The sequence below is a fragment of the Cryptomeria japonica genome, chromosome 6 (assembly GCF_030272615.1).
Source record: "Cryptomeria japonica chromosome 6, Sugi_1.0, whole genome shotgun sequence".
Classification (NCBI taxonomy): Eukaryota; Viridiplantae; Streptophyta; class Pinopsida; order Cupressales; family Cupressaceae; genus Cryptomeria; species Cryptomeria japonica.
In genome coordinates this window covers 608,414,891-608,426,177 of record NC_081410.1, presented here as the reverse complement: position 1 = coordinate 608,426,177, position 11,287 = coordinate 608,414,891, and the positions used below count along the sequence as shown (strand labels likewise).

General features: G+C 36.4%; 1 protein-coding gene across 1 annotated transcript; it reads right to left on the bottom strand.

Annotated features, from left to right (window-relative positions):
• Positions 1-1,377: 1,377 nt before the first annotated feature.
• LOC131876739 (uncharacterized) lies at positions 1,378-1,929 on the bottom strand. The gene is made up of 2 exons (XM_059222207.1): positions 1,678-1,929; positions 1,378-1,593 (listed from the first exon to the last, which is right to left on the bottom strand). The coding sequence occupies exons 1-2, from the start codon at positions 1,927-1,929 to the stop codon at positions 1,378-1,380; spliced, it is 468 nt and encodes a 155-aa protein (XP_059078190.1).
• Between the last annotated feature and the right edge of the window lie 9,358 nt (positions 1,930-11,287).

The window sequence follows — 11,287 nt, the reverse complement described above, 5'->3', positions numbered from 1 at the left end:
TTTCTTTTCTTTTTGTTATGACTTGCACCCATGAAGAAAGATTTTTGACTTCTTCTAGTAGACAACAAAAAGTTGGCTTTGTGTACTTTGACATGGTGTAATTTTTTTTTCTCTAGCATGTTCTAGGTTTCTATAATTTGCCTCCAAACCTCTATTTTTTGTTTTAACATTTTCAACAAGGCATAACTTTTGCCCATGATATTGAAAAATAGTAAACTTCTTTTTTAAGTTTATTAGAAAAATGTAAGGAATGTAATGGTACATTGATTTTTTTTCTTTGGACAACATATTCAAAAATAAATTTAAAATCATAAAATCACTAAGGGTTATAAACAATTGATTTGGGCTCCCAATTTGCACAACTTGTATTTTTTTCTAAGAGGGCATATTTTATAGAAATTTTATGCTATAGAGAGTTTATTGTCTAATTTTTTATTTTTTTGTTGAGGTTGTAAGGCATTATTGCACTCTGTCTTCTTATAATCACCTCATGACATAAACTAATATTGTCCTTTTCAGGATATTTGTAAGAATACTACACATGCACATAATATTGTAAACACGATAATGTATAAAATGTCAAAAAATAATTTTGCATTCCTTGGGGAGAATTTCACACATCTATTTTATCTCTATTTTACTCACATTATGTTATAAAGTGCCATGGAGGGTTCTGTAGTGCCTTATTTTGTTGGAATATTGTGTTGTCATTGATGTCAAGGTATCTGAGAGTTTGCTGAAGTTTTAATTACTTCTGTCATGACATTCAAAACATTTTAAGGAAAGAGTCAAGTATGTTTAATAGCTTTCTTAATGCTTTTGATTACGGTAAAAACAGGTTTTGAAGGGACCCCAAAACCCTTTACAAAATATCCTTAAGAAATTAGAGCATTAAGAAACAAGAAGGAACAAATAGCTAAAAAACCAACAAAGAAATGAGCAATATCCAGCACAAAAGCCCCACAAAACCAGCAACGTCCAGCCAAAATAGACAAACTACTTAATGTTTTTCAGGGCATTAGCCAGATTTCTGCTAATCCCATGCAATTCTTTAATATTATCCCTAAGTTTAGGGATTTCCTTAGAAGAGGCCACAACAACTTTCTTCATGCTAGCCCTTGTTCTCTTTGCCGCGCCACTAGGAGCACTTTCCACCGTCCTTGTTTCAATAGCATCTTCATCAATATCAAGGTCCACGACGGGTTTGGGAGTGTTGGAGCCCTCAAGGACTTTAGAGATTTCCTCTAAGTTCTTAGTAATAGCAGTAAGGATATCCAGAATCATTACCAAAAGGTTTTTCATAGCAGTTCTTCCTTCCTCCAGATTACTAATATGAGCTTCCATCTTCTTTGCTTTTTTCTCCATCTCCTCCTTCCACTACTTCTGGTCTCTATCATCTTTCTTCCTTTTCTCTTCCCACCGCTTCCCATTTTTTTCTAGATTCTTTATTCCTTCATAAGCCCACCTGTCAAAACCCATTCTAACCTTAGATAGGTTTTTGAGATTATCCAGAATTAACCCTTCTCCAACTTCCTCCTTATCCTTGCTCAGATTCTCCTTGCCCATCTCATGCTCAAATTCCTTATTCTTCTCCTGCTCAATATCCATTTCTTTTTCCTCATTAATCTTATTATCCTACTCCTCCATTGGCTGGCTATTGACAATGCCTAAACTAACACTGTGGGTAGGATTATCTTGATCGGAAACATCCTCAGCTCCTTCTTCCTCTTCCCCCACATCCTCTTCTTTCCAGCTTTCCTCTCCTCCAAACTCATCAGTTTCCATCTCACTACCATCTTTTCTAATATCCTCTGAGTCATTCTCCGTCTCCTTTTGATTATCCTTGTCCTCTTGAATTTTCAACCCAGTAGCATTTTTGCTCCTTTTGCTCTGAGTCGACTCTTCCTTGCTAGGCCCACCTTCCTCCATCTTTCTCTTACCTTTCCCCGAAGACGCAGACAATCTTTATTTTCCTAGATATCAAGGAGTTTGTAGCGCTCATAAATGAGCAAAATGAGGCCACAATGAAGCACCAGAGTTGAAGGGTTCTTGCTATGCTTATTAAGAGACCTGAAGAGGTAGTAGGGCAGGGAAATCCTCTTCTGATGCCCGAAATGATTTAACAACACAAAATGGTATGTGTGGACCCTAGTAAAATGACCCTCCACAGTAATGTATTCCATAATAGCATTCAACACAGGCCCAAATTTTCTTAATGTTGGAAGCATCATAATACCCCTTGTAGCTTTACCAATTTTTGCCCTCTCCTTCTCTTTGCGTGGAAAAAGCTTAACCGCATTATTAGAAACTTTCAAGTCTCTAAAAAAATTAAGACCTAAGTGGGGCATACCTGTTACCATTGCTATGAGGTCCACATCCAGCTTAAACCTCACACCATGAATTTTGAATGAACCGTTAATCCAATTTTCAGTGACTTTGGTGACAACTAGGTTAACTCTGCCTTTATCATAATCGACTAGCTTCTCCATGAAATTCATCATGAACCCTTTTTCCAGCTTAGTCCATACCTTTGGCATTTCCTTCCATCTGGATATGTTATCTGGTTCCTCTCTCCTTAGATCCCCCCCATTTTCAAGTTCGTTATACCGAGTCTGTTCTTCTGCAATTTCAGAGCTTCCTTCTAATTGACTCTCGAAATTTTGAAAATGCTAACCCACAAAGTGTGCGGAAGAATAATAGATTTGATTAGGATTCTACCATTCTGTCATGTCATCATTACCTTTCTATAAATGTGAAGATTACTCATTAAAACTTTCATAATTAATTGTGCGATCCATCTTTCCCCATGAATCTGTCCTTTCTTAAAAGATCTTTAATATTAAAATTAATATTACCTTCCCCATACCAAATACTTTGAGCTTCGAAAATTAGGCCTAGGTTTGCTAGACCATCCGCAACCAAATTTTTTTCTCTAAAGGCATGTTCAATTATAATAAATTTAAAGCTAGCTATAATTTCTCTAGCTTTAAAAATTATATTTGCTATAGACCACGATGGCTTAGTTTCTCCCTTTAGGCACTTAATAATGTTTATAGAGTCTCCCTCTAGCCATAAGTTATCATGATTAAGATCTTTTGCAGGAATCAAAGTATTCAAAGTTGCAGAGGCTTTAGCATAATGACTAGTTTGATTACCCAAAGGGCCGACAATTGCCACAAGGCAACTTCCAACAAAATTCTTGACAATGCCCCCATAACCAGCTTTACCCGGGTTCCCCTTAGACGCCCCATCAAAGTTAGCCTTATTCCATCCCTGAGATGGAAAGCACCAAACAAGACCATCCCTACCCTTATCCTTACTAGATTTGATATTAGAGAGGTTCCATCTGCCATTAAAGTCCTCTTTAGTAGCTAAACCATGATCAGTTCCATTTAAACATTCAAATATCCCTCTATAGATTTTATCCACCACTACTTCAGGGTTAACACTTTTATCCCTAAAAATCCTGTTGTTACACTCCTTCTAGATATTCCATATAACATTAGGGAGATGAAGTTTCCATAGCTCAACATTCTTAGAGTTGGAATTAGGACAGTACCATTGCTGCCAGAACTACCCCAGAGAGTTCGGGAAAACCCAGCTCAGCTTCCACCTACTAAAAATAATATTCCATATTTCCTGACTGAAAGTGCACTGGTAGAGGATGTGACATGCAGACTCCTCTTCCATGTAACAAAGAGAACACCTGTTAGGAAAAACAAATCCACACTTTTGGAGGTTATCAAGAGTCAGGACCTTGTTTTGGATAAAAATCCAAAATAAGATATTAACTTTGGGTATCAACTTCTTTATCCACACTTTAGCCCACAAAGGAATCTCTTCCAGAACTTTGTTCCCATCCGAAGTCTCCCTCTAAATCAAACTATCCTTCTTATTGTCCCTAATTTTTTTAGAAGAAAGCAGAATCTCAAGAAACTTTAATCCCAGACATTGCTGGCTGAACTCAATCCACTTCCTGTTTCTCCAATAGTCTCTAACATAGCCACCATACCTATTTTTGAACCAATATTTCCATTCCTTAAGGATAGGAATATCCTCTAGAGGTTTATCCAAGAGCCATCTATCTTCCCAAAATCTAATAATTCTTCCATTCCCCAATTTCCACATTCTTCCAGCAACAGCCTAACTTTTAGCCGTTTGAACTGCATTCCAAATTGCAGAGCCTTCAACAAAAAAAGAGTTATCCAGAAATTCTTCCTCAGATGGTTGCATATAAAGATATTTATTTTTTCAAATTAAATTCCATTCTCTATCCTCCCCTTTCATTCTCCAGATTTGTTTAGCTAACAAGGCATTATTCATAGAAATAATATTTCTTAAACCCAACCCCCCAAAAGCCTTAGGAGTACAAATTTTGTTCCAAGCAATAAGGAGTATTCTATTTTTGTCTTCCACTACCGACCAAAGGAACTTTTTTTGAATTCTTTCAATTGCCTCCACAAACTTTCTGGGGATTTTAAACAGACTAAGGACATAAATAGGCAAATTTTGAAGAGTAGCTTTAAGCAGCGTTACCTTGCCCGCTTAACTAAGGATTTGCTCCTTTCCAACCAGCCAATTTAGAATTGAATCTATCAACTAGCTTCATCCAAAAATTCTCTCCAAAGGCTTTATACAAAGTGGGAGCCCCAAATAGGTTGAAGGAAACTCAACAATTCTACATCCAAGGATTCTTTCAATCCTTATTTGTCTTTCAACAGGGGTATTGAGGAAGAACAAAGAGCTCTTATCCCAATTAATTTTTTGGCCAGAAGCAGTTTCATAGGTGTCCATAACATTCTTCATATTTCTTGCTTCCCTAATAGTAGCTTCCCCCATAGTAATCGAATCATCAACAAATTGTTCATGAGTACAGGTTATGCTGGAAGATGAAGGTTTAAGGCCTTTGAGTTTTCCATCTTCCACATTTTTTATATTATATATGCCTAAACTTGTAGCTAAAATAGTGAACAAGATAGGGGAGATGGGATCCCCCTGTCTTAGACCTCTAGAACTTTTGAAGAAACTGGAATGGGATCCATTAACAATAACTACAGAGGAGGAAGTTTCAGTCAACTGGGAATAGAGCTGAATCACTTTTTCCCCAAACCCAAAAGCTTTCATAATTCTGAAAAGGAATTGCCAATTCACTCTATCATAGGCTTTAGACATATCCAACTTAAGAAAAAAACCCTAATTTTTTGCAGCAGTTAAAGAGTGAATATTTTCATGAACTGAAATAATAGAATCCAAAATCTGTCTACCAGGGACAAAACCATTCTGCTGAGGTGAAATAATCCTGGGAAGAATATCCAGCATTCTAGAGGTAAGAACCTTAGAGACAATCTTATAAATAGAATTACAAAGACTAATAGGTCTGAACTTATTAAGAGAGTCAGCTCCAGAAATCTTCAGAATAAGAACGATGAAGTTCACATTCAATTCTTTTAAAAGCCTCCTTGAACCAAAGAATTCTTTGACTCCATTACAGATATCGATCTCCACAATATTCTAGAAGATTTGGAAGAAGAACATTGGAAATCCATCTGGACCGGGAGACTTATCTCCCTGAAAAGAAAACACCGCCTTTTTTATTTCTTGATTAGAAGGGACTCGAGAGAGATTTTTGTTGTCATCCTCATTTAAAATGGGAGGGATAGCCTTCACAAGAAGGTCTTGATTTCTGAAATCCAGATCATCCACCCCTCCCAAAAGATTGCTGAAAAAATCCGAAGCTTCCTTTCTTATATCATTTTCATCCGATAAAATCCCCCTATTGCAAGATAACCTGGAAATCATGTTAACCGCCCTATGCTTTAGAGCTGTCAAGTGGAAAAACTGGGTGTTTTTATCACCTTTCTTCAAATACAAGGCTCTTGATCTTTGTCTCCAAAAAGTTTATTCATTAGAAATAATTGTGTGGTATTTAGACAACAACCCATTTTCAGTAGATCTCAAGTCCTCTGAAAGCCCTTCCTCTTGGATTTTATCTTGGACTTCCTTAATTTCAGTCTTAATCTGGGCTTTTCTTTTAAAGATATCACCAAATATCTCTTTGTTCCATATTTTGATTTTGGCCTTTATAATGTTAAGCTTTTTGGCTATTCTGAATAATGTTGTTCCCTCAACCTCAGAATTCCACCAATCAGCAACACAGACTTCCAAAGACGGGTGGGATAACCACGCTTTTTCAAATCTAAAAGGGAAATTTCTCTTAGCAGAAAAATAATTAGCAGTAAAAGAAATAGGGTAATGATCAGATCCAATCTTAATAATTGATGCCAAAGTACAACTATACTTAGAAAGCCACTCAGGAGAAATCAGGGATCTATCCAACCTTACTTGAAGAAGATCAGATCCAGTTCTACGATTGGTCCAAGTATAATTAATCCCTTGGAGATCCACATCTATAAGAGCTTGATCATTAATAAAATCCATAAGATCTTGTCTTCCCTCCAGCTACAAAGGGAGGCCTCCCATCTTTTCATCCTCTTTAAGAGGTGTATTGAAATCTCTCATTATTATCCAGCTTTTATCAACAAAATTTAGTCTGTCTTTAGCAAGGCTCCTCCAATATTTAGATCTCCCAACTTTAGAGTTAGGCACATAGACATTAGTGATAACCCAGACAAAGTTATCCTTAATATGCTCAAGCAGAACTGAGGTCCTACTAACTTATGAAATGATTTCCTTCCCTATAATAGTATTTTGGTTCCAAAAAATCATTGTTCCTCCAAAGGCACCCTCCGAACTAGTTCCAATAACTCCATTATTTTTGAATATTCTAATCCTTTCCACTTTATCCTTACACATCTTAGTTTCATGAACAAGGACAACATTCGATTTATGATCTCTTATAATATTACGTAACACATCCTGCTTATGCGGGGCATTCAGCCCTCTTATATTCCATGAAATTATCTTCATACTTTAACTAGGGATAAGGCTGACTCGATGGAACTCTGTGTTGCATCAACACGGTTCTTCCAACTTTCCTGTTCCCTTTTATTTTTTAGAGAAGGTCTCCCCTGCTTTTTGTTGTGACTTCCAACATCTGCCACTTTCTTATTCTTGCTTCTAGTTGAAATACCTCCATTGGGTCCATTATTTGATTTGCCTTCTTTAGTACTAAGAATCCTAAGATTTCCCTCAAGAGCCACCGTTTCCAAACTTTTAGGTGGAGTTTTGCATTGGATCGGCTTAGGACTTCCATTGGTTAATAACAGAAAAGGCTCAAAATCCAAAATGTTATAGTCCTACGCTTCATTAAAGTCTCCCCCATTTTCTTTTGTATTAGATGAGGCAGAAGCATCATCATTGGAACTCTCGTCAGCTTTATCCTGGATGATAGGCCCTTCCTTCTAGTCCTCTGATTCAAATTTTTGAGCATTTACATCTATCCTTTGCTCTTCCTTCTTGTTGCTCCTCTATTTGATTGTTAGAACAAGCACAAACATATTTTTCATTATTACTATTCATATCCTTCTTTTCCTCATTTTCCAACTCAATCACTTCATTATCAGGAACACACTCTGCAGTTGGGTCTTCTCTCTTCCCTTTCATTTGCCATTTTTGCTTTGAACTGCTATCACTCTTACCACTCTTACTCTTCTTGAGCGGGCAAGATTTTGCCTAATGACCCGAATTTTTACAATGAAAACAAACAAATGGGAGAGATTCATATTCAATCACTTGGGTCCATTTCCCCAATTTAGATATAATCTCAATAGATTGAGGCATATCCATCATTTGATTAACATTAACACAGATACGAGCAAAAACCAACCTTGATTTAGCTGCAGTCATCGGGTCGATCGAGAGAAGTTCTCCAAATGAACCCACAATCCCTTTAAAGACCTCCTCATTCCAGAACTCCGACAGAAGGCTAGGGAGATGCATCCACACAGGCGCCGACACAAAAAAAGACTCGTCAAGAGAAAGGTTAGGATGCCATTTCTGTAAAGCCAAGGTTGACTTGTTGAAAATACATGGCCCTTCACATAGAGCTTTATTCATATCTTCTTCGGTATTAAAAGCAAAGGAAAAAAAAACCCCTAGGCAAAGCCGCCACATCCACTTGACCTTTGAGAACCCATTTCCTCCTTATAAAATTCCTAACAACATCAATGTTAGGCCTAAAACCAGTGAACCTTCCAACTAAGGTCATAGCTAATCCAAACACAATGAGATCAACCAGCTTATCCGGAACAGAGATAGCAACAACCCCTGTCTTGGGATTAGATATATTTTTAACTTTCGGAAGCCCAGATTTCACCAGTGGCCTCACTCCAAAAAGTGCTGATCATTTTTTTCCTTACCTCTATCATGTGGGTCCCTATTTTTGGAATCTTTGTCTTCCACCAATTTGACTGTCACCTTGTCCCTTCAGTACCCTGAGAAGCCTGGAAACCAGCCTGATTACCAGCTCCACCCGCAGAAAGACTGCCATCCCCAAGAAATCCGCCATTCCTAGGTTTGAAATTTGAATTTCCCACTTGCCGCTCCCCTTGCCGCTCCTCTCCAGCCATTCGATTGCCACTCTAATAGCTCTCTTAAAGTTATCAATATGCTCTAGTATCATTTTTTCTTGATTGTCTAGCATGTTTTGTTGTTTGAAAGTGTCTATGGTATGTTTCTAAGGTATGAACATGCTCAGAGATTGTACATGCACTTAGTTACGCTGCCATGGTTTTTTGTATCATATTCTACCATAATGATGTTTATGTCTTGTGGTTTGGAAGATAAGTAAGGCTACACTCAAAGACAAATATATTCAAGTTTCAAAAGTGGAGGTTAAGAAGAAGGAAAGGTATAGTTGAAAATGTGATCACATTTCACTAATTGTGCTAATGTTTATGATGAATGCACTAGATGATGATAACATGAGCTACCTAGAGGAAGCATGTGAACATTGTATGGGACTAGTTGAGTTAATTTTGGGTAATGCACAATGTGTTCCCACTCCTAGTGTAATGTGTTGGCTTTTGGACTAGGCCTATTACATGTTTGGTTTAAGGTTTATTCTTTTGGCCAACTTGTGGATGTTGTAAATATGTTCGAGACCAAGTTGAGGATTTAATTAATGCTAGAATGCATATATATATTTTATCTATATTTATTCCAAGTGATTGTATGAGTAGAATATAATTATGGAAAAAATTGTGAAGTTGTCTACTCAATTTGTGTATAAGTGTGAGAATTGAAATGAAAATCTCATGAACACTGTGATAGTATTCTTAACTAGATCAGATCAGAGAGAAGTTGAAGGCTAAGATTTAAAAATCCATGTTACATATTTTTCATATACCTAGTTATTGTAATTGAGATTAGTGTCTCATAATCTAAGTTGGTGCTCAGTTCTTAGAACTAGATTAGGTTTGGTGTCTCTTGTAGATTGGTTCTTCCAATTTTGATTGGGGATTGGTGTCTCCATCTTGGGTTGTAATTCCTATGGGTTGATGCATACACAATAATGTAAGTTCCTTGTTATATTCATGAAGCTAGATTTGGGCAATAGATCTAAGCAACTATTCTCACTATGGTTTTCCCCTCTAGGTTTCCACATATATCTCGTGTTCTCATATGTTGATGTGCGAATGTGTTTATCATTTAGTTTCTTTAACATTAAAGTAAGATCCAATAATGATACTAATGATAGTTTGGATTTGAAGTTAATTTTTGGCATATATTGATTCACCTCTCCTTAGTATATCTATGTGATATATTTTTTTTTTTCCATCACAACCTTGTTAAATGTGTGCCTCTCCATGACAATAATGAATATTATTTATTCTTAGCTCATTCATGTGTGTCTTAGGTTTTCACACCCCTTTCTATTTTTTTATACATATGTAGACACCTAAAACTGGCACAACTAATTAAATGGATTTTATTCATTTAATCATCATTAAATCACCTATTAATTAAATTAAGATTTAATTAATATCCCTATTCTTCTAATCACCTATTAATTAAATTAAGATTTAATTAATATACCCTTCTTCTATCTAAGCCATTTAATTGACTTCACATTTAATTTAAATACCCCCCCCTCTAGCCATTTTAATTAAATTCACATTTAATTAAAAATATCAATTTATTCCCTTTCCCATTTTAATTAAATCTACATTTAATTAAGATCTCCTTTACATCTAAATAAATCAAAATTTATTTGTAAACCCCCCCCCCCCCCCCACTTGCAAAATCCTACAAATGCAAGTTGCATCCTCTTTTGGCTAAATTAAATCTTTTTAATTTACTAAAATTCCTATTTTCCCTCATGCACTTGCCAAATCCTACATTTCCCACTTGCCCTCCTAATTTCTTCTATAATCCCTCCAATCCTCCATTAATTAGCCTAATTCTCCTCATCATGTTCAATCCCTAAATTTGGGGAGTCCCTTCCCCAAATTTGGAGAAAGTCTTCAAAATGCATTTAAGACCTTCTCCTTTCAACAATGCAACTTGTTGAATACCCCCAAATTTGTAAGGCTCTTATAAATTTGTCCCCTAGACCACTAGAGGTTTTCCTCTTGAAGCAAGTTAGCCTCAAAAGTCTTCAAAATGCATTTAATTCCTCTTACAAGCCCACACCCCTAACCCATTATGGTTGTCCACTTGACCATCTTTTATCCTTGCACAAGAGTTTACCTCTTGGACAATAGCCCGCTTCCTTGGATAAAAGCATTATCCAATGATGTTACCCCTTGAAGCCTTCCCTAATGATCAATTAGTATCTAATTCTTTCTTAGCATATCTCAAGCCCTCTCAAGGTGACATTTATCACTTGGGATTGGATTGAATCCATCACATGGATTGATAACTTTCAATCCTAGCCCTCGTTGAGATTGCTCAATCTCAACCATCCATTTCTCTATTTTATCTATAAATAGAGCACGTTTCTTCAATCTAAGGATCCATTCACTTCTATTGCATCTAATATATAGTATAATTGTGTTGTGCAGGTTATCAAGGAGCTCAATCCCCATCACCCAACATTTAGGCCATTTTAATTGCATTATAGCTTAGTTGTTTTTATACATGTTAGAATATCTTGTTAGCATTAATTCATATCATTTTCATAAGAATTCTCATATCTCATCCTCATATTAGACTATTTAGTTCACTCAATCCTTCAATTTGGAACTCATTTTATATCTTCATCTTGCATCTTGCATCTCCATACGTCATCTCACCTTAGCTAGGATCTTAGTTGTAGTCATTTTGATCCTAGAATAATCATTCATAACTTGTTCTCTAGGTTGTCATCTTGAGGATCAAGTCTCTT

What these genes read in the sequence shown, in the direction of transcription:
- LOC131876739 (XM_059222207.1), bottom strand. Translation starts at nt 1,929, where the DNA reads ATGGAGGAAGGTGGGCCTAGCAAGGAAGAGTCGACTCAGAGCAAAAGG. An exon ending in AAGATAATCCTACCCACAGT is followed by an intron (nt 1,594 to 1,677) that starts GTTAGTTTAGGC and finishes GATATTGAGCAG; the next exon opens with GAGAAGAATAAGGAATTTGA.